The sequence below is a fragment of the Acartia tonsa genome, chromosome 8 (genome assembly GCF_053477335.1).
Source record: "Acartia tonsa isolate MP-2025a chromosome 8, ASM5347733v1, whole genome shotgun sequence".
Lineage (NCBI taxonomy): Eukaryota > Metazoa > Arthropoda > Copepoda > Calanoida > Acartiidae > Acartia > Acartia tonsa.
Window position 1 is genome coordinate 23,439,696 of NC_137267.1, and position 24,473 is coordinate 23,464,168.

The window sequence follows — 24,473 nt, forward strand, 5'->3', positions numbered from 1 at the left end:
GTATTGAAATTTTCTTATTTAAAGGTGAACAAATACACATTACACTAGAATCAATGACAAGAACATTCGTAGACAAATTCGAGAAGGGTTGTTTTATTGTTATTTAAAAATAGGTTTATGGATATTTTTAGAAATGTAAAGGTATTCAACACAAAAAAATGAAATTTTTATCATTTAGATCGAATGAAAGCAATTTAAAGAAAGCTTTGTATTGGAACAAGACAGTTTTATTTTTATATAAAAATATATTTCATTTGGATTATAAAAAAATTAAATTCCTTTAAGCTCCTATACCTACTTGAAAATGAAATAAAATAATTACATTTTGAAGGATTTATAACAATGACAGCTGCTATACCTTATAAATTGGCAAAGTTTATCAATAAATTGCATTATAAAAACTTATAAAAAATACCAACGTATATATTTTATTTTTTAACATTATAAAATAATGTAAAAGTTTAAAAGACGTAGGTTGAAAAATAATGAATGGAAATATATTTCACTGAAAGATTTAATTAAAATTAGTTTTTACAATGCATGGTTTAAAGAATGCATTGAAGGGGGGAGGGGCGGGTGGAGAGATTTTTTTACCATTTTTTACTCGTATAATACCAGTTGGTATAATCATTATATACTAGTGGCATCGCCACTACAACCAAATTCTCTAAATTACAAGGGGGAAGGAGCTATAAGTGAAAAAATAGCCTAAAACCACCTAAAGACACTAAATAAGAAATAAACTATCTTAAAATCATCCTGGGAACTAAATGAGGCTTCCCTAAACACTCGCTACTCTATATGATCTAGTTTTCAAACAAATTTCTTTAAATCTTAAATAAAACGCGGTTAGGAAGTTTTGAAATACTAAAGAGCTAGGTACTCCCATTACTTGATTTTATGGATTTTTTTTCTTAAAAAAAATGTTCTTTTTAAGTCATTTCTTTTGAGGCAATTTAAAAAGTATTAGTAAAACAATGTTTAGGAATTTTCTCCTGATCTAATAAAAAAACTATTTTTAATTTTCGGCGGATTTTTTAAATATAAAGCTATATAATATTGATAAACTTAATATTCTCTTTAACGCTTTTTTAATATTTTGCAAATCTATTATGGAAATATTTTGAATAATATTATTTAGAAAATTCTTTAAATAATAATTTCAAAACAATTCCTTTAACTTATATTCATCGCTTTATTTCAAAAACTAGCAGCTGCACTCCTACAGCTCATACCAATAACGAAATTAATTCGGAAGAAAATCACGAAACCTATACGTGTTTTTCAGCTGTCGTTGGGGGGCAACATATCGTAAAATTGACGACCTCTCCATTTGCCCCCCAAATATTTTTTTAGATTTATTTTGCTTGTTGGTTATACCTTATTCCTGGCACTCCTAGCATCTAGGACCTATGTAGTCTAAGGTGTTATGAGAGTGGAAAAATAGCCTAAACCCAAACCTAGATATAAGAATTAAATAGCCTAAAACCATACAGAAGAAGCTTTCATAAAATAGAGAACTCCATCAGTTCAATAATTATCGAAACGGACAATAAACCTTAATTCTTTATATAATAAGATAATTTAGATAAAACTTAATTCACAAAATTTAGGTTTTTATTTATAAAAGCAAAAATTCGTCTACATAACGCAGCAACGACATGCAACTTTTTCTATAAAAAAAGTTTTAGACTATATAAATCAGAAGATCACTGTTTTATAACAATATTTTCTCCTTAGAATAGAGAAATAGTTGAAAGATCATCAGAAATGTTGCCTTTTCTTATAGTTTCTAAACATAATAATAAACAAAATAATCACAAATGATTTTTGGTAGGACAACAACTCTGAACTAGTGGAATTCACAGAAATCAACAAAGTGTTCGTGTGAAACCATTAGACGTTGAAAAAGGAAAAAGCAGGCATACACAATTTCAAATTAATGAGGGGTGTTGACACCCACCTTCTGCACTGCTCTAAACTTTAGAATGTCCGGTTATAAAAGTTAAATGCTTTTAATACTGACTTCCTAAAAAAATCTCAAAAAAAAACAAAGCACATAATATGAGAATATAAAATATTACCTAAATCTGTAAATTGTAGATGGCTGAAGCCTGTTAACATTGCACTGTCTGGTCCTACCCTCGTACACAACCTTATTAAAAATATATAAATTAAATTACGATTAGATATCTCGTAATCAAGGTTTTAAGGACAAATTGAACACCTTTATATCTCTTTGTACATAACTACGACACCCTGGACAATAGGATTAGTGCGAATATTCATTTTCCTTAAAGTGCCCTAAAGATTAATAAATTCAAATAAATGGAGAGGTAGTTTTTAGTTTAGGTCAGGTTGGGTTATATTTGATAAGGAGTACCACCATAGGTACAAACCCTGCATGGGTTTGACACAAGAAAAAACTAACAATGCACCCCTTAATTTAAATTCATTAAAAAAAGAGGGAAGTGGGGGGGCGGGGCCTATTTAAGTGAAAGCATCAGGTTGAGGTATTTACCAACTAATGAATGGTTTGGTTAAATCTTATCATTGTTTTTTTTAAATCAAGGCGAATGTACCAATTTAGTAACGCGCATATGTTTTTTTCTTGATAATAACTTATGGATACAGGAATATGACAATGGACAATGACATCCTACCTTGAAGTTGTCTCCTTTGCCCTCATCACTCTCGAGTGTGTAGTGTAGGATATGCTTCCCATTGTCAGAGGGGGCGTTCCACCGAAGGTATAAAGCGCTCCTAAAAAAAATTATATTTGAATTTTAATCAATTCAAAATTTTAGATTATTACACCCGTTAATGAAATTGGCCAATAAATATGGGGTATCAGAGATAGGACAATGAAAGTGGGGAATAGGAATCGTCCATTTTCTCCCTGTTGAAACCAAATAATTTTGAATCCTAATCAGCATTTCATTCAGCAAATTAATAATTTTTTTAAAGAGAAAACAATCTTACAATATTAAAAAAATATTATATTTTCATGATAGAAGAGTGTATGTGGGTCAATCTATAGTTAATGAGTAGCTGTGCCACTGAAAACCAGTCTTACCTACTCCTTTGTGTGAGCTTGGGTGGCTGGGGTTGGTCCGGAACTGTACATTGGGTTAAAAATGATACTGTATCACTTGTACCTCCCTAAAAGCAACGTTGTTAAGAAAAATATTATTTGGTTAAAAAATGTGTCTAACGAAGCCAGGTATTTTAAGGAGTTAGATAATATATGATAAATTGAACTAAATCCCCCAAAATTAACCCATCTGTAAGTAAAAATTATTGTTTATAAACTTTCGGACTTTGTCTGTTTACACCAACCAATCAAGATTTAATAAAAATACTTAGTTGTTAAGCCAGCGCATTAGATAACTTGTTTAATAAGCTTTGGGTACAAGAATAATCTAACACCCAATGTCTCAATGTCCAAGGGGGGGGGGGAGGGGTAAAGGGGTGATTACCCTCCCCAAACGAATTTGGGGTAGAAGTAGGCACCCCCAATTTTTTTTTCAATTTACCCCCTCCATTTAAAATTTACCTCTACCTTGGGGGTGCCATAGCCACCCCCAACCATTAAGGGGGTATTTACCCCCTCCCCAAAAATAAAAAATCCCTTTTTACATTATTAAATTACCCCCCCCCCCAAAAAAAAACAAATTACCCCCCCTTAAAAAATTTTACCCTCCATTAAATAAAAAAGCAAGGACGCCCCTGGTCTCCACCCTGCATCTAAAAACAAAACTATACCTTAAGGTTTCTTGACTTGAGATTAGCTTGGACTCTGACATGATACTCTGTGTTGGGTCGGAGGTCTGTCAGCTGTAGCTCACAGTTCACAGAGTCTCCGTTGTAGATGCTCCGGTACTTCCCGTCCTTACCCTTATCACTGGAAATAAAAATATGTCATTGTCATGTACACTAATGTATGTACACTTTCAGGCCACCAGTCCACTGGAGAAGAACAACGGGTTGCCTGCGGCTCACTGCGGCAGACATTCTAATTTCGCGGTTGGAAACAGCAAATAAAAGATTTTCATTTTTCAGACCGCTTAATTATAATGTCTGCCGGCTCTTTGGAAAACTAAGCTGTCCAGAATTAACATCCAGGTACAGCTTAGTTCTTCAAATTATTAACCTTTCCACCTTTCCCTATTAACAAATAATGTAATTGGGGGGAGGATAGGACAATAGCTTAGGCCGGGTAAAGTTTAGGTTTCCACCAAATTTCCCAAAATATAACTCTATTTGTTTAGGCCTAAACATCAAGACCTTCCAATAATTCCAGACTCCATTAAATGCCCTGAGGCCCCGCCTGGAGACCCTAACCGTACTCCCGTCTTGGCCCCCTGCACCCTTTGGATAACCTCTGGTGAGATTGTGATAAATTTGATCTTCCCTGCATTACAGACCCAGGTAGTTTATTATTGCTAAAGCTGCTCTATAACTAGCCAATCTGTAAGTCCTATTCCATCTTGGGGGATACAGCATCCTTCCCAGACATTGATGTTAATACGGACTGTTAATTCTGGACAGCTGATGAGGTGCTTTACAACTAAGTGCCACCCACCCATAGGACAAACTTTTTGTCCTCTTATTTAACGAGGTCGCTTGTTAAATAATTCGCCCCTGATCACCCCCCTCCCTTTTTTCCTATCACCTCCCTGTTAGCTTGTGGCCCCTGCCTACCCGCATCATACCAAAGACAACAAAAAGCTGTTGAAGGTTCATCCATTAGCACTTATTTGTTGGAACAAAACAATATCCAAAATACCAAAAAAAAAAAAAAAAAAAAAAAAAAAAAAATATAAGCTAAAGAGAGGTTATAATTTGAATAAATAAATTAACAATAGCATTCAGTGGTCAATGAAGGAGATTTTCCTCACTAAACCGCCCGGAGCAATTACACGCTCAAGGCATAACACCCTCTATCATCCATCTAACTCACACCCCACCCCTTCTCACACCAAACGTTCACAATCTGACTCTGCGACTGTTGCGAGTCGTCGGCCTAAAACCGTCAGAGTTTTAGCCAAAAAACAACTCAACACCCCGTTTGAATTACGCGCCAAAAAACTCCTTAAAACAAAAAAAGCGCTACTTCAACGGCAAAAACCGGTTGACCGCAACTCTAGGCCCGTCGTTTCCTCACGCAGGCCTAGCGTTAGTCGCACCCCCCCAGGCCAAAACAGCCACCACCGTAGCCCATCCCCGTCACCTATCCGAGGATTCCCTACACCCCCTGCAGCTCCCCAACTACTTGCAGCCCCCCACTTACCCTCCTCACCTGTTGATCCACTGATAACTTTTCCCGTTATACATCCGTATAACGGCCTTTCACCACAAACCCCCACAACCCCTACAGATACTGAAGAGTTTGAGCTAGCCCCACAGCAACTAGATTGGGATAATTATTCCCCCATACCATCCTTCCAAAAATCAGCTTCAATTCTTGAAGAAGCTTTGGAACAACTCTATTCTGAAGATTTACAGAAAGAGGTTCAGGACGAGGTTTTGTATAACCCTGAACAGTTTCCATTACACAACCACCTCCCAGGCTCCGCTTATAACGCTTCCACATCGACACACAATATTAGTGTCGATCTATCTGCGCTTGTTACAGCACAAACCCCAACCATGACTGATGAGGCAACCAAACTCATCATCGAATGCGATGAGTGCATGATGATAGACGAAGACTGTCAGGGCATCATAAATAACCCTGACAGGTTTAGCATTGAAAAGCTAGACAATAGTCTATCATTGTTGGAAGAAAAAGCCTCGTCAATTCGCCACATCATAGCTTTCTTTCGCAACAGCCCAGACCCAAGGGTCACCGAAGCTGACATGAACAAAGCGTTACAGCTACGTATAGCCATGCGCTCAAAAATCGAGTTCATTCATGACCATCGTACATCACGTTTGAAAGCTCAACCGATTACGACGACTGCTGCTCCAGCAGTACCTCTCTCTACTTGCTCTAACGACTCGACTACCACTTCAGCAGTCGGATCCGAGGCAGGTACCTTACCATGTGATGGCCAAGTAATTGTGCCTCCAGCAGTTACGACTCAGGCCACAGCTGTTCCTGCTGCAACTATGCTCCAGCAAACAGCTCCCATCCCCAACCGCATAAACCCTACGACATACGCGGTAAAACAAGCAAGGGTAAAACAAAAAAGGGACCCCATGCTTGTGGAGCTTGATGACCTCTGCGAAAAGTTCGGCGATCTTAAAGCAACCGAAGTTAAGCAGTTAGGTCAATTCAATAAGCTCAATGCTCAATTTAAAGAGCTACTTGATAAGGCACAGCGTGGAATCTTACGTTGAACGCTTGAGGGATCGTTTCGGAGTACCTATCTCAGGGCACTCCTTCAATCAGCGCTCTTCCAACATCCCTATCCCTCACTTCTCCGGGGCCAAGACAGATAAACTTGACCTCTTTACATTTCAAAAGAAGTTCCAGATTTATATCGACTCAATGCCGTCTATAGCAGAAGTCGAAGCATTGAAATCCTGAAAGAAAAGTGTCTTCAGGGCAATGCGCAGATGTTGTGCTCGGCCGAAAAATCTATTAAGGCTTGCATGAAGCAGCTGTCGTTCCACTATGGCAGCAAAACCAGCATCATAGCCAAACGTAAGGCTAAAATCATGGAACTGGGACCATGCCCTAAATACAACTGGGAACAGCAGATCACATGGATGGTAAAACTCCGTTCACTACTTGCTGACACCCAAGAATTTGCAAAAGAAAATGACGCAGAGCAAGCCTTGTATCACGGCAAAACGGACATCGCCAACTCTGTACTGAACCTTCTTAAAGGAGACTACTTTAAGGAAATGTCTAAAAAATTCCTGCTTAGCGCAGATGAAAATGGGGAGGAAGATGGCCAGTACTGCTATGAGCAACTTCTCCTCTTCTTGGATTGCGAGCTACGTCAGCTCCAATACCAACTTAACCAGCATGAAGGGGCATCCCTCCATACTGGTACCGCATCCTCTGGTGGCAACAACGCCAACTCGAACAGCGGTAACTTCGGCCAAAGACAGTCCAACCAGACTGGTAGCAACCCCGGTCAGAAAAACTCGAACCGGAGTAAACCAGCTTCTCAAACTTACATGGCCTCCACTTTCTCGGCCTCGGAGGACCCAAAACAACGCCCTAAAGGCAAGGCCTCTGATAAGTCCGCTAAGACGCCCACTCCACTCTTAGCATACACAGGCGCTGCTTCTAAGCCTGTAGCAACTGATTGCGCGCTTTGTCAGAACAAACACACATATTTGTTCCAATGCCAGGTGTACATCAATACACCACATAAGGAGAAACGCCAACTCCATGGCAAGACAAAAGCCTGTCACAGGTGCCTCAGAATGGACGCCAGCGTCAATTTCGACAATATTGACGAATGGTGGAATAACCACAAAAACGACTGTCGCACCACCTTTTACTGTCAAGCTGACAATTGCCAGTACGCGTCCGCTCATCGCGTGCAAAAGCATATCCTCGCCTGCTCTATTCATGTCGAGCAGAATAAAAAGAGGTTAGGCGATTTCCGCAAGTCATTGCCAAAGGATGTTCCTATAACATCTGGCAACCTTCTGTTCATGGATAATATCACCATGAATCTCCAAACCTCTGACACCACACCTGACGTTTCCGACCCCAACACCTTCCCTGATGTTGCTGCTCCTGGCATTTTCATGTGCCAAAACGTCCCTGATCTTTCCGGCAATCCGCTGTTTGTCTTTTACGACAGCGGTTGTGGCACAGCCGCAGTTTCAGCCTCTGCAGCGGCTTGACTAAATGCCACAGAACACCGCCCTGGACCCACCCTCATGAACGTAGCAGGTGGTAAAGTCGTCCATCTTCCCTATGGCAGTGACAAGTTCACACTGCCATTAGTCGACAGTGCCATGTCCGCAACTATAATTGCTGCAAAAATGGACACACTGACGGCCCCATTTCCTCGTTGGGAACTCACAGAGCCTTATGGTGACCTCGCAAATCACTACAAAGGCCACGAGCTTCTCCCTACTGTACCAGATGTCATTGGCGGAGGCCAAGTCGACATAATCTTGGGGATCAAATACAACTACTTGTTCCCAATGCGTATCTGCTCACTGCCCTGTGGCTTATCCTTATACAGAAGCCCACTCAAGGGCATTGATGGCCACACAGGTGTACTCGGTGGTCCCCACAAGGCTTGGGCCAAAGCAGCCGAGACTGTAAACTTTGTTGGTGCTGCTCTCTTTTTCACCAACGAGTTGTCTGCTTACCGCTATACCACTGAAACACTTCTGAACAGTGGTAGGAATTGGTGCGCGGATTCCTTAACCGACACCTTTCCATACCTCCGTCCAATCACTGTTGAGGAAAAAACAGAGGAGGACACTTCGCTGGATGTTCATACATACAGCTCCGATATTCAACACGTCAAACGACATGAACGGAAGTATCTTGAGAGTGAAGACATAGGCACTCAAGCACCTTACCGTTGCATAGCATGCCGTGGATGCAATGATTGCAAAAACGGAGACATTCTGGATGCAACTTCCCTCAGAGAAGAGGCCGAACAACTCCTAATAAAAAAGTCCGTCAAATTCCTACCTGACGAACGCCGGATCGTAGCATCTCTTCCCTTCATTGCTGATCCGGTCAAGGAGTTACAACCAAACAAAAATAGGGCCCTCAAAGTTCTGGAATCGCAGCTGCGAAAACTGCAGAAAGATCCAGAGGCCAAACTGCAAGTTATGGCATCACATGACAAGTTGGCACTAAACGGCTATTCATGTGACATTGATGACCTGTCCCCTGAGGAACGAGCCTTAGTAGACAATCTGCCAGGAGAATACTACCTCCCTTGGCGCTTCGTCACTAAAGAAAATTCTCTCTCCACTCCAGTTAGAGTTGTCTTTGATGCGTCTGCAACTACCTCCTCAGGTAAAAGTCTGAACGATGTCCTAGCAAAGGGCACAAACAGGCTCGAAAAAATCTTAGCTCTGGACATCAACTTCAGAGCAGGACCACATGCTTTCGCATGCGACATACGGATGGCGTACAACCAGATCAAGTTGGACCCATCTGATTTCCGCTGGCACAAGTACTTGTGGGTTGATAGCCTTACCCCTGGTGGCACTGTCAGAACGCGCATCATGCGTACCATCATTTATAGGGTCAAACCTTCTGGCAATCAAACTGCAGAAGGCCTTGAACAGGTAGCTCAGTATGTCATGGACAACCACCCCGAACATACCGCAGGTGCCCAGGTTCTCAGAACCAAAACTTATGTTGATGATACTTCTGATTCAACAGACTCCGCAACTGAACTAGACAAACTCATTGCGGGAGTCAAATTTACTCTTGACTTGGCAGGCATGAGCGTCAAAAGCTTTGTCAAATCTTCAGCTGTACCTGAAGACACCGTGTCCAATGACGGCACACATGTTAGCTACCTCGGCTATCGCTGGGCCCCACTAGCTGACACTCTCAGCTTGGATGTCAAACCCCTGTCGTTTGGCAAAACAAAACGAGGGAAAAGACCCCCGCCAGTAGAAGGCAGTCTTGAAGAGGCTCTTCTACTCAGTTTCACGAAAAGAACCATCCTGTCGCAAGTTGCCTCAAACTTCGACCTTCTCGGATTCTGCACCCCCGTGACTGCTAAATTCAAAGCAGACTATCACGATCTCCTCTCTTACGCTACTGGTTGGGACGATGAGCTCCCAACCAAACTGCTTCCCACATGGGTGACCAACATTGAAACGATGCAACAACTCGCATCAGTTTCCTGTCCACGGTCGGTAATCCCGGCAAACTCCCAACCCAAAGTTGATCTGCTAGTATCCGTTGATGCTAGCCAAAACATGGCAATCGTGTGTGTGCATGTTAGGTCAATATCTCTCTCGGGGGAGGTCACTGTCCGATTGGCCGCTGCCAAGTCAAAGATTGTGACTGGCAGCACTATCCCTCGAGCAGAGCTAAGGGCAGCCGTTGTAGGCACCATTCTTGCAACAACCGTTGCCAAAAATCTCAAAGACAAGGTTGACAAAGTCACCTATTTCACAGACTCTACTGTTGTGTTGTCATGGCTTCACCAAGACGCACGTCCTCTTTCTCTGGGCGTACGTAGCTGCGTCATCGAAATTCGACGGTTCTCATCCCCGGATCAATGGCGTCATGTTGAGTCAGAAAACAACATCGCGGATCTCGGCACCCGGTTCCTTGCCACTATTAAGGACATCGACGCCAAATCTGAATGGCAAAATGGCAAACCCTGGATGTATCTTGATTACCAGGACATGCCAGCCCAATCCTTCCAAGATCTTAAACTAACAATGGAAGCGAAACAGGCCGCTGCCCAAGAGGTCAAAATCCTCCATGGTGATACGAAATCACCCCAAGAAAGAACGGCAGAGATAACCAAGTTCTCGAGTTATCTCTACGACCCGTGTAAACGGTCATGGCCAAAATCTCTCCGGGTCATGGCCATCGTTCGAAAATTCTGCTTTTTCGACTTTAAATCATACCGTCACAACAAGGCATCACTTCCACAACCCACTCCTCGGGTTGTCCAACTCTTGGACGAGGAAGTTCAGAAGGCGGAGAAATACTACTTTAGGCTCGCCACTAAAGAAGTGCTTAAATTCTCCAACTCTAAGGCCCACGGCAACAATGTCGTCACTGACGACGGCATTATCAAATACAATGGTCGTATTGTCGAGGGCACCAGCATTGAAGACGTTGACAATATCATGCCTGATTTGTCTCCCCTCCACTTTGTTAGACCGATAGCATACTCCATTATGCTATACGCCCACCAAGAGCTTGCACTACACAGGAATGTAAATGCAACACTCTTAGAATCTAGGCATATCGCCTATATCCTCCATGGCAGAGATCTCTCCAAAGAGATTAGAGCGGCTTGCCCACATTGTCGTAGGTTCAAGGCCAAGCTTCTAGAAGCTGAAATGGGACCAATCCACCAAAACAGATTGACCATTGCTCCCCCGTTCTACTACTGCCAACTTGACCTGATGGGTCCGTTCTTGGCTCATTGTGAACACAACCACAGGTCCACAGTCAAGGTTTGGGGTCTAGTCTGTAGAGACCCAGCCTCATCTGCAACAGCGTGTTATGCTATGACTAAGTATAACACAGACGCCTTTCTCCAAGCATTCCAACGATTCGTTCATCGTTATTGCTACCCAAAAAAGGTCTTCATCGACCCAGGAGCACAGCTCATAAAAGGCGTAGCAAAATCAGAGTTTTCCATGGCTGACATCACTAAAACGCTCAATGGAAAAAGTTGCAGCATAGAGTACGAGGTCGGTCCCACTGCTGCTCACAACTATCAAGGTTGTGTGGAACGCTCAATCAAAGAAATCAAAACCCTGTTCCATGCAACATTTAACGGTCTCAAACTGGATGTCATGTCATTTGAGACTGCCTTTTCATATATAGCAAATGAGATCAACAACATGCCGATCTGCACGGTATCCAGAACGGAGGATGTAGGTCACGCAGACCTTATCACGCCTAACCGTCTGATACACGGCAGAAATAACAGGCGTGCCCCCACTGGACCAATGAGGGTAGAACAACCATCCCGCCTTTTGGAACAGATGGAACGCCTCTACCAATCATGGTGGCAGATCTGGCTATATGAACGCCTTCCAGATTACATCCCAAGACCAAAGAAATTTGGCAAAACAGGTCCACAACCAAAGGAGATGGATATCGTCGTTTTCCTCCGGTCCCCAGATGAGTTGATTGGCGATCAACTCTGGCGCCTTGGTCAGGTCCTACACCTCATCACTTCTGATGATGGTATTGTCCGTCAGGTAGTTATCCGTTGGCGGAAACACTGGAAGGAAGAATTTCATGAGACCAGAAGGAGTGTCCGGCACATCGCCATCCTGTTCTCCGAGGACGAGCTCGCACTAGTTGACCAAATTAGGTCCGCAGCCTCCAAGTGTGACGAGTCATACGCTTCAGAGCAAAAAACCTAATAAAACCGTTCCTGAAACGGGTTAACACAATGCGTCGCAAATGAGTTACACCCGTTAAACTTTGGCTGAATTTGCCATAGGCTGAATTTGCCGAAGATAATAATTAACCTCACGGACACGCATTACGATGTTTTGCGTTTCCAATTTCAAATCTGCAACTAATAAAGGCTGTAATTGCCGAAAAAATATAACTTAACCGACAAGCATTACGGTGTTATGCATGTCCAAAATTCAACTCTGCTATTAATAAAGGCTGTAAGTGCCGAAGATAAAAAACCCTACCTCATTACACTACATAATCCTGCACATTGATTTTAATAATGTCATTGTTAAATATTCAATTACTACAAAAGAAAAATCCTGCTTAAAGGTTCACACTCCCTTTAATAACTTTAATAATCTCATTATTAAATGTTATCTTACAACAAGTAGATGCTGCCTAATGTCTTTAATAATCTTATTATTAAATGATTGATTACCCCAAGAAGTTTACCCCACTTATGAGGATTGATTCCAGCCGAAGAAAACCTGGATTAGTATTAATCATATATTGTAAATTTAAAATTGTTTACAAAATAGTTATTTATTTATTTATTTTAACCCATTGTAAACGATACGCCCCATAAAAAAAAAAAAAAAAAAAAAAAAAAAAAACACATTAAAGGCTATTGCTGCTGGGCGTATCGTTCTTCCTATCTTCTGTAAACTGCAGTGATCAACCCGCACCCCTATGTTCTTCTTTTTCTTGCCGGGAGTGTCATGTACACTTTCAGGCCACCAGTCCACTGGAGAAGAACAACGGGTTGCCTGCGGCTCACTGCGGCAGACATTCTAATTTCGCGGTTGCAAACAGCAAATAAAAGATTTTCATTTTTCAGACCGCTTAATTGTAATGTCTGCCGGCTCTTTGGAAAACTAAGCTGTCCAGAATTAACATCCAGGTACAGCTTAGTTCTTCAAATTATTAACCTTTCCACCTTTCCCTATTAACAAATAATGTAATTGGGGGGAGGATAGGACAATAGCTTAGGCCGGGTAAAGTTTAGGTTTCCACCAAATTTCCCAAAATATAACTCTATTTGTTTAGGCCTAAACATCAAGACCTTCCAATAATTCCAGACTCCATTAAATGCCCTGAGGCCCCGCCTGGAGACCCTAACCGTACTCCCGTCCTGGCCCCCTGCACCCTTTGGATAACCTCTGGTGAGATTGTGATAAATTTGATCTTCCCTGCATTACAGACCCAGGTAGTTTATTATTGCTAAAGCTGCTCTATAACTAGCCAATCTGTAAGTCCTATTCCATCTTGGGGGATACAGCATCCTTCCCAGACAGTCATGAATTAAAATCGTTCTATCGATTTTAAACCTTGCATTAGTTTAAATTTAAACATTTTTTTGTTCAATTGTCACACATTTTTATGAAAAATGACCACCCAATAATATCTTCAACTTAAAGTAAAAATTAAAATCATATTTTCTGATTAGAATGATAGATTTTTATTGAAAGTTCAATTGAAGTATTGACGTAAATTTTTTTGCGTCACAAATAATTGAGAATTGATGTGAAAGTTTGCAAATATCACAAATTTTAAAAGAGATAGGGTTCACAAATAAAATGCTGTTCGCACGTCATTGGCCGTTGTTTGGCATTAGGACTTATGTATATCAAGTGTAAAAACAGGGCAGAAGAAGGTGGCTTGTTACTTTTAGTCTATTTAACAAATATGATTAAATAGGAAACACTCTTAAATATTATTTTTTTTCTCCGGTAAATTGGGGTATAGTCCCTTTAGTTGCAACGAACCTTAAGGGGTGATTCTTCGTATTTTTCACAGTAGCTTTTCTCCTATTTCTAGCCCCTGCGGGGCCAATTGCCTAACCCTATGGGCAATCACCTAACCCAATATAACCTAACCTAACCTAAAATAACCTATAAAAAGCAATTTAAAAAATATGACGAATCGTTCCTTAAGGAGCGTTGCCACGAAAGGGACTATTCCCGTAAATTGTATGTAGATTTATTATTTTTTTCTTTTTCCAAGTTTCATTTAATTACAGATTTAAAACAAACAAAAAGGGAAGGAATGCCCTCTCCCATATACTTAGGCGTCCAAGGGGGGGGTATTGGGGCGATTACCCCCCCCCCAAACGATTTTGGGGGTGCCCAAAATTTTTTTTCATTTTACCCCCCCCTAAAAAATTTTTACCCCCCCCAAAATAAAAAGCTTGGACGCCCCTGCCCATATATTAATAACTACATTTTCCCCAAAAGTTTCAAATAATGTCACTACTCTAAAATTAGGATATGTATAATATATTCCATCGACCCCAAACAATAAAAAATTTACACAGTTTCTTTTTTAACAGCCAAAATTATCTCCGTAGTTTTTAACTAAGGTTATAATGTAAATATTGTATTACGGTTTACTCCACTTTTTTAATTCAAAAATAAATGTATGTAAATACGTAGCTCATGTAAAGGACAAAAAGAACTATTTAGATTCAGAGCAATAAGAAGTTATGAATCAATCATCTAACTAAAACTCTATTGTTTTAAACTTGAGTTTTAATATTCCAAGAAAATGGCAAGAATGGTTCGATTGCTTCAAAGTAAAACCCTAATATAATAAATGAAATATCTAACCTTGCCTAATTTAAGGCAATCATCCAAAATTGACTTTAATTTCTTCTATTATATGGAAATACAATCGTAGTATAACCAATTTTACTTTTATAATTTTGAAATACCTACCCATGATTAATTTAATTTCCGAAAATTTATAAAAATAAAAGTCATGGTTAACAATAAATCACGACAGGATATTTTTTTTCCTTTTACATACATTCATACACACACACACACACACACACACACATATATATATACTGTGATATAAAGTAGCAAGGTTATTTTTTGTACGTAATTTAAGATTTCGATAAATACTAAACCTATTAATTTCTTTCTTTAAGGAAAGCTTTACATTAGTCCCGGGATGGTTTAAGGATATTATATTTTGAGATGGATAGCTTTATGTCATTTACTGCTTTTTCTACCCCTTTAAAATAGAGCCCCTAAACGCTGGTGTCGCATCCGCTGTTCTATATATTTATATTTTTAGGCTTACAGTTCCACTATTTGTGAATGTTGTCATCCTTGTTTATTACTTGAAATTTCCAAGTAAAATGACTAAATAAGATGATAATTTTGGATCTCCAGCTGTTCAAATAAATAAAAAATGACAATTTCCTCCAAACTGCAAGTGACAACAAACCAACAAACAAACGACATTAGTTAAAAAGTCTATTTTAAGATTTTGTTATGTTATCTAAGGGATGGCAACCCGCATCAGTTTCAGATTTATCCGCAATTTTTTGGACTAAAAATTGAAATCCGGAATCCGCATGCATTTCGGATGATTCCGTCAACATTTTGACAATCCGATCCGAACAATTTTTGCAAAATACTTCGGATTGCCATCCCTTCTAAGCGACCCCTAAAGATTTGAGCTATCTATCTGCAGGGGCTACAAAATGGGGGGGGGGGGAGGGGGGCTGTGGTCCACTAATAAGTTCAAGGAATTAGTCCTAATAAATATCACAGGACGTGGTGAAAATTTAGTGAAAGTTTACTATATACAAGCTGGGATGTGAATTCACGTCCCCAGATGTACCACATTATTAATAATCAGAATTCACGTCCCCAGATGTACCACATTATTAATAATCAGAATTCACGTCCACAGATGTACCACATTATTAATAATCAGAATTCATGTCCACAGATGTACCACATTATTAATAATCAGAATTCACGTCCACAGATGTATCACATTAGTAACAATCAGAATTCACGTCCACAGATGTACCACATTATTAATAATCAGAATTCACGTCCACAGATGTATCACATTAGTAACAATCAGAATTCACGTCCACAGATGTACCACATTATTAATAATCAGAATTCACGTCCCCAGATGTACCACATTATTAATAATCAGAATTCACGTCCACAGATGTACCACATTATTAATAATCAGAATTCATGTCCACAGATGTACCACATTATTAATAATCAGAATTCACGTCCACAGATGTACCACATTATTAATAATCAGAATTCACGTCCACAGATGTACCACATTAGTAATAATCAGAAACGCATGTTATTACTACAGCAAAGACATCCCTTCATCCTCTATCCTCAATATTTACTATCTTGGAACTCTTTTTGCGACCATAAAAACTTCGCAAAAGAGAATATAAGCGGAAACGAAGTCACACTAAAAATAACAAACACTATGCTAGTAAATTTAAAAGGTTTAAGCTAAAATTATCTTCAAAAAAATACATTCGAAAATATTTTAAGATATTAAATATGTGATAAAAATATCTTTTTAAATTTCTTTATTACTTTTCTTTTATAATTAAATTTTCTAAACCATATGTAGTATTTTATCAACAAAATTTTTTTCTAATTTATTAATTTGCTTTGTTTTGTTGTTAAATTAACTCAAAACTTCTTTCTAAATGTTACACAGTGTGTAGTGTGTACATATTATCATCCCTAGGTATTCTTCATAAAATTGTAACTTTTTTTTCCCAGCATAAAATTGAGTCTTTTTAAAAAATGAAACCTTTTCAAGGTCGATAAGAAAAATAACTTTAATAGATTATTCGTTACTAAGTATGTTTATGTCTAATTGGTACTTATCTTGTATTTATCTATTTTTTTAAAAACTAGGGGCTTTGCCCAAGAGGTGATAAAAAAAAATTATTGCGAGAGACCATAAAGGACCATGGAAACTCCTTCAAAAAAAAAAAAAAAAAAAAAAAAAAAAAAATGGGGGGGATTTTTTGGTTTTTGGGGGGGTTGGGGGTGTCCCACCCCCCGAGAAAATAGCTTAAAACCACCACAGGACCAATAGGTAGATACCCTGAAGAGTAGAATCCGATCGGTTCAGTGGTTACCGAGATCTTAAGGGACAGACAGACAGACGGACGGACAGACGGTCAGACGGACAGACAGACATCGTTCTACTTTGTATTATAGATAATGGCTTTATTGAGGGACCCCCTTCGTTTCAAGGCTCTTTGTTAATTGATTGTCTTTAATGCACCTACAGCGAACATTTACAATCTCGAAAATTACAATTTTGTTCTTTTTCGATGATTTAAAAAAAAAACTATGAAACTGACAAAATAATAATGAGCCTTTTTGTATGATATAATTTTTATTTTTTTTCTAGTGAAAAATATGATTGCTTGTTATTGGTTCTGGATGTCATAAGAAATAGGCCTTAAAATATCTCAAATGGAAAATTAAAAAATATCACGCACGTTTTCCCCTGTGCGATTTTTGAGTGTGACCTACGGAAAGGAAGTAGCGGAACCTTTCAATTTACATTTCTCTCATTAATCACATTCCCACAATACAGACATTCAGACACAATTACAATAATAGTTATTTATCGTATTATAGACAGCTTTCCGCGGATATTTAAATGATAAACTATATGATTAAATCTAGTTTTGTTAGCTCGAGTGATCGAAGGTACGGTCTAACAAATTTGGTATTAATTTTGTGAATTTTATTTTATTATTCGTAGAATATTGTTGCTAAAACGATGCTATACATGATTTTTCAGTATGGCTGTTTGTAACATGTATTCAATAATATTTTTTCAACAAAGTAAATGTGCATTTCAATTTCTAAAAATCATCAATACCTTTTTTTATATAGCAAAAATCGATCTTAAAATGTAAAAAATCTAAATTAATTGCAACATAAAAAATTCTTGCTTTATTAGCCAAGGTTAAATATTAATCAGTTTAATTGAAACTTTTATAAAAAGAAAAATAACAAGGATGTGCATATTCATAAAACGGTTGAGAAAGAAAAGAGGAATTACGTCTTTAAAAATATAAAAGTGAGGTTTTTCTCCGTTTACACGGATTACTGGAATAATACCAAAGTACCCCTAGCCCCCACCCCCCCAGAAAAAAACCAATGAACCCATGAATAAAGTTACCCCCTTGAAATGAAGATTAAGTATGTACGGATAAAATTGCTTAAAGAGTAGGAACGCTATGATAAAACTGAATACGGAGCAATGAAGCATTACCTATCCAACTAACCAACTGTTCAACATACAATAAAAGGATTCTTTTCAAATAACTTTGAATAAGAAATATATCGTTATTATTTGTGTGTGTGTGTGTGTGTGTGTTGAAGCTTGAAATAGAATCAATAATACAAGAAAAACCGTCATTATTATATTGTTGATTTTTGCGTAGTCTAAAAATAGGCATATTAATATTTAATCAGTTTGGCTTGAATAAACTTTATTCCATAGGCGTCCAAGGGGGGGGGGTAATGGGCCATTTGGCACCCCCAAACGATTTTGGGGGTGCCGTAGGCACCCCCAAAATTTTGTGAACAATACCCCCCCCAAAAAAAAATTACCCCTACCTTGGGGGTGCCGTAGGCACCCCCAACGATTTTGGGGGGGTATTTACCCCCCCCCCAAACCATTTTGGGGGGGGTAATTACCCCCCCCAAAATAAATGTTCTTTAAAAAAAATTTTTTGGGGGGGTATTTACCCCCCCCAAATTGAATGTTCTTAAAAAAAAAATTTTACTGAAATTTTTTTTTGGGGGGGGGAGGGAGTAATTACATGAAACATAAGTTGTTTGTTGTTAAATTGCCTACAAAAAAATATAAAAGCAAATTTTTGTGAGATGATTTTTACGGGTACTTATTGGGTCTCAAAGTCGAACGAGAAAAAAAACATTTTTGATTATTTTTAAAGGTCAGAAAAAGATTGGGTTGTACAAAAACGGGTAAGAGTTAGGAGTCTAGACGTCTTCATGGGACAGAATAAGCATTCAATTCCATTGAAATCATAAAAAAAAGCTTGTTTAGTTTTCTCAAAACTAGTTATAAAACTTACCAGGACCTATAAGACGCTTCACTTTAAAGTATAATCATATTGGTTCATTGGTTAGTGAGTTAATCATTGTATTTTTATGTTCTAAAGAATGAGATACTACTATATATTTGAATAGTAGTGGCGCCCTTAGCATCTAAGAACTCGTGTTTTCTAAAGGGTAAAAAGGGAGGAGAAAAATAGCCTAAAACCACTCAAAGGATTGACCTATAATAGTGTGGAACCATCATGGGATCTATGTGAAGCTTTCCTAAAAAGGAGAACTCAGTATTAAAAGTAATGAAATCTGAAGCTATAGTCAAATAAACCTTACTTACTACTTTATGTTATAGGATAGTACTTATTAACTTAATAGATTAGGTAGGTGCTTTTTTTACATAATTAAATTACCCCCCCCAAAAATTTTACCCCCGGGGTAAATTAGTTTGGGGGGGGTAATTACCCCCCCCAACAGATTTGGGGGGAGTATTTACCCCCCCCCACCAGACTTTAGGGGGGGTAATTACCCCCCCCAATCAAATTTTACCCCCGGGGTAAAAATTTTGGGGGGGGTAAAAAAAAATTTCGGCGCGCTTCGCGCGCCATTTTACCCCCCCCAAACACGAATTACCCCCCCCCTAAAATTTTTTACCCCCCCCAAAAAAAAAAGCTTGGACGCCCCTGCTTTATTCACATTTAAAATAAGGTAAAAGTATTTTATAGAAATAAATATGGATTTAGAATAAATGTCAATTAAAGAAACGTTTTCATTTTCTAAAATCTTGATGAGTAAACGATCAGAATTGATCCTAGATTTAACTTTTTTTATGAAAACGAATGATTGAAAATCATTTTTTGTTATAATTTCATTAAATTAAGCAGAATTTTAAGATTTATTATTTATCCAACCTCCATTAGATAGTTAAAAGTTAAATTGGGAAAAGAATAGTTTATATTCTATTGTAACATCTACAAATGATAGTTTATCTAACTAATCCTTTAGAATTTTTGCTGATTCTCTTGTATCATGACTAGAATATATATCTATGGTTCTAGGACAAACGCTGGAGGGACAAACGTCTGAGTGTCCAAAATATTCAGTATATTAAGTTTTTCTATACAGGTTAGGTTAAGATATGAATATACAATTAAGTTCGCCCTCAGGGGTTAGGTTTAAAATAAGTTAGGTTAGGTGTCCTCTCCGACGTATTTCACTCCTGCGTTTGTTCTAGGACCCAAATATCCGTTGTTCTTACCTAAGCTTGACTTCATATGCTAGATCCTCAGGTAGGATGGGCTTCATCACTTCGAACCTGGAGTCGCCCGGATCCGAGACTGGGGGACTCCAGATTAACAAGGCCCGGGTGGCCATGATATCAGACACCTGCGGGGGTTGAATTCAAATACATGCATGCACAACTCATAAAAGGTATTGTAAGAGTTTAGATAATAAGATTGGTACCCAACCATTTAAATTATCCTTCACATTTAGATTAGTATAAAATGAATAGGTAACTAGGTATGAGAATAGAAAAAAAATATTTTTAAATTTCTTACAAAATGTGTCATTCGTTGTTACAATTTAGATAAAGATAAAGGGAACAATAATGAAAATATTACGATTGGGAATTGATTAAAAATAAAAAAATCTTTCGCTATTTATCACCAAAAGTTCAATCTCTTAAACCAATGATGATTTTCGCTTGCTCCGTTTGTAATGCAATGAAATCACGTTTAATGCATGTATTTTTTTGCCTGAGGTGTTCTTATATTCGACAATAGCTCGATATACAACTCTTTCTCGTCCTATAAAAAATATCAAAAATTATGTATTTGTGAAAGCCAAGATTTTTATATGTTGTGTTAGTCTGAACGTCCGTTTGTAGCGGAAAGCTCTGATCTGTAATTTAGTCATGTTAAAATTGTCAAATTAAGATCGAAGATAGAAAATTGATTCCTATAACAATAGAGACGAATTTAAACTACTTTGGGCATTTTTAAATTTTAGTGGTATTTTTTCCTACCATTTCGCAACTCATTTCGCAGCTTATTTCGCAGTTGGTCTCCATTTTAGTTAGCTATGAGTATCACTTTATTGGAGTACATGAAAGTGTGGTGCACCATCCAAGTAATTTATATCGATTAGCATAGTTAAGTCTTTTTATAGTCAATTTAAATTAAGCATTACTGTCTACTTAATTTCTACAAATTCTAAAATGCTATTGATATTGCTGCGCTTCTTTTACGCACAATTATCCTTGTTAGCATATATTTATGCACGACAAATTTAAATAAATCATATTTCTGCAAGTAGCTGGCACAAAAAGTTGTGTGAACCGACACAAAAACTTCCATTTGTATTGATGTTTGATTAATTAGCGTAAAAATAACAGTCAACGCCTTTTTTTGCAAGTTTTTTCTTACTTATTTTTTGTCATGATTTAATGACGCACATACCAAAAATGCGTCAAATTATCTTACTGCCAATTTAAATATGAAGCAAAAAATAACAAGGATGACAACATCCATAAAAGCGAAGCTCTGAAACGATACGACACACGGACATTAACACTTGTATAGTGTCAAAACTGAATAATCAGAATGTAAATGAATAAGAGTCAAAGCAAAATTGTGAGTAAATTTGTTGAAAAACTTCTTGATTCAGGATAATGTTTATGGACTTGATTATAGAGTTGCCTTGCTTATAATATTGTACTTTGTTGACCCATGAATCAGTATACCAAAAATCAGAATATTCGGATAATTAGATCACATAAAAAATTTTTGTTAAAAAAGTAAATAATCAACATGTTTAAGACGGACGTACGGACATTCTGGTAATGATTATAGATTTGCTACGCTTTCTAAATCATACCTAATTACTACAGGAATCACTATGCAAAGTTTGAAATCGATAGGACAATTCTAACATGCCTAAATTAACGAAAAAAGCTATCTGTCTCAGACGTACGGACCGACCCTAATTATAGAAAAGCTTCGCTTTTAACAAGGATACCTAGTAAGTATAAGATATTTTTTCAATACTTAAATGGTATTAAGTTTTTATCAAGTTCTTCACCACGCATCAACTGACTTCCAGGTTCAACAATAGATTTAATTCTTTGTAATCCCTTAGGTACTGCACTGTCATTGTGCTTTAATTGAAAGGAAAGTTATATCCTACCTGGTCTTCGTCGGGTTCATTGCCTATTCCACTCTCTTCACTATCCTCCCCAATCAGATGTGCACCACCGCCGCTACCACCCAGCCCCACAACCGCGCCGGGCACCATCATGATTGGCGGCGGGCCGCCAACGTTACCGTTTGGCCCCCGCCGAGAATACATATAACCGCCAGCGGCGGCAGAATTTTGGGCCGCCGCATGATGATGATGATTTTGGTGATGGTGATTATGGTGGTAGTGGTGGTTGTAATGATTACTACCGCCGTTTATGTTATTCACGCCGTTTCCGCCACGAGGTTTCACCGGGCTCTGGGGCGGCGTGCTTTGCACTGAGAGTGACGGCGATGTTGAACCGGTTGACTTGAGGCCCCCGTTGTTCATACCACCGCCGGACTTTAACGGGTCACGGTTCTTGCGTTTATGGAATGGCGGTTTGGATGGGCGTCCCCCAGGGGTGTTCATAGAGGACATTGTATTGTTGCTATTTGGGTCCTGAAAAAAATTCAGTGAATGAAATATAATTTTATTATAAAATTAAAATGCCTTGAGACTGTACAAAAAAGTATGTAAACAACTCATAAAATATTCATATATACCTATACATTTATTTTCATGACAATTTATGTAAAACTACATTATTGTTTAATCAATCACCTAGTCCTAATATATTGTATATTCATTTATTGAAAGAAAAAGTACAACAAAATTTCACTTTCCATTCCTTAAAGAGTAAGAAGAATGCATTGGCACATTTACAGGTGAAACACACCATTATGCACATTATCAGAGGATTAATGTCCACGTAAGGTTATTTGCTCAAGATTTTTTTTTAGCTACATCAAAACAAAGTACCCACAACAACCTATGGTAATATCCTCTAAGAATTTTTTTTCAATTTTCGACAACAAACAACTCTGGCCGCAGCGCTCGGCTCCCTAGCCTGCCTAGCCGCAGCGCTCGGCCCCATTGCCTGCCTAGCCGCTGCGCAAAACAAAGTACCCACAACAACCTATGGTAATATCCTCTAAGAATTTTTTTTCAATTTTCGACAACAAACAACTCTGGCCGCAGCGCTCGGCTCCCTAGCCGGCCTAGCCGCAGCGCTTGGCCCCCTTGCCTGCCTAGCCGCTGCGCTCGGCTCCCTAGCCTATAACCTAACCTAACCTAAAATAGTTGTTCAAAAGAAGAACGCCCAATCTATTTTAAAAATAGCGACGTACACATGTTTGAAGGTTATTTAAGCATTATGAGGAAAACTAGGTGTTTTCCCTTAAAGTGTCTATCGAGCACTGAAACCCCCTTCCCTTATTGAAAAAAAATAAAAGTAGGTAAGGTTCTCCTTAATATATTTTATAACTATACATAACATGGCTTAGAGTGATAAACAATCACACTAAAAATGACCTCACCCCTTCAATTTTAGATTTGGGGGCTGGGGCCGGGGTTCTGAGCCCAACACGGCCCTTTGAGGACAAAACCGGCAATAATTTTTACCTGAACAGGATAAAATTGGTGATGGGGTTGGTGTGGCTGCTGCTGCATGTAGTTTCCACTTCCAGGGGGAGGAGCACTCATGTAGTACTAAATATTTATAAATTATTATTAAAAGTAATATGATGTCTGTTTGTATAGCAAAAGATATATAGTTCTACTTTAACCCTTTACAGTCGGGCCCCTTGCCGCACCTTAATCGGTCGGGGGGGGGGGGGGGGGGGGGCGTTCAACGCCCCCCCCCCTAATTATCTCAGTTCCTATTAAAGCTAGAGGGCTAAATTTTTTTGTGCAAGTCCCCTGTGTGATAATGAATTTCCGACCTTTTATAAGTCTAAGTCAATTTTCGCTTCCTTCAAAGTTCACCCTTTTATTTAACAACCTTTGTTTTTGGTCTTTTTTTATTTAAAAATTTCAAACGGCTGTAATTTTCTTATTTTTGAAGCTAGAAGAAAACTTTTTTCCCAGAAAATGTTTATTTTTATGTAAATTTTACATTAGAAATATCAAAATATAAATTCAGCGGCCGCAGCTGTACTTGGCAGCTGCCAGCCGCCGCAGTCGGCGGTCGGCGGGAAAAACGGCGGCGGATCTTCATGAAATTTTAATACGTTATGTAGACATGTAAGAAAAGCTTAAGTTTAAAATTTGAAGCCAATAAGTCAAAAATTGCGGCCACAGGAGCCTTTTAAAGATTTCTGGAGACCTGGAGGATCAGGACCTGCAGGATCATACCTGGAACCTGAAAGTGACTTGAACACCTGTATTTCATATAAGGATGTACTACTAGAGGATTTTTTAGTATTTTGGTATGATAAAATGCTTTGTTTTAGTCAAAAAAATAT

The 24,473-nt window shown here is 38.5% G+C and overlaps 2 protein-coding genes across 12 annotated transcripts in view; one reads left to right on the plus strand and one right to left on the minus strand.

Annotated features, from left to right (window-relative positions):
• LOC145326276 (fibronectin type-III domain-containing protein 3A-like) overlaps positions 1-24,473 on the minus strand; it is an 83,322-nt gene that overhangs the window by 22,121 nt on the left and 36,728 nt on the right. For all 11 annotated transcript variants that reach the window (XR_013881817.1, XR_013881815.1, XR_013881818.1 and 8 more), the window contains exons 7-14: positions 23,632-23,718; positions 22,138-22,629; positions 20,709-20,759; positions 20,210-20,337; positions 3,766-3,904; positions 3,077-3,162; positions 2,664-2,763; positions 2,085-2,155 (exon numbers count right to left, since the gene is read on the minus strand). Coding sequence is in view for 2 of the 11 variants with exons in the window: in XM_080169491.1 (XP_080025617.1) it covers positions 2,085-2,155; positions 2,664-2,763; positions 3,077-3,162; positions 3,766-3,904; positions 20,210-20,337; positions 20,709-20,759; positions 22,138-22,629; positions 23,632-23,718 (1,154 nt within the window). In the remaining 9 variants the exon portion in view is untranslated. The remainder of the gene's footprint in view (positions 1-2,084; positions 2,156-2,663; positions 2,764-3,076; positions 3,163-3,765; positions 3,905-20,209; positions 20,338-20,708; positions 20,760-22,137; positions 22,630-23,631; positions 23,719-24,473) is intronic.
• On the plus strand, positions 3,922-13,236 carry LOC145326278 (uncharacterized). Its single transcript, XM_080169493.1, has 3 exons — positions 3,922-4,125; positions 4,272-4,431; positions 13,109-13,236. The coding sequence occupies exons 1-3, from the start codon at positions 3,944-3,946 to the stop codon at positions 13,112-13,114; spliced, it is 348 nt and encodes a 115-aa protein (XP_080025619.1). The 5' UTR covers positions 3,922-3,943; the 3' UTR covers positions 13,115-13,236.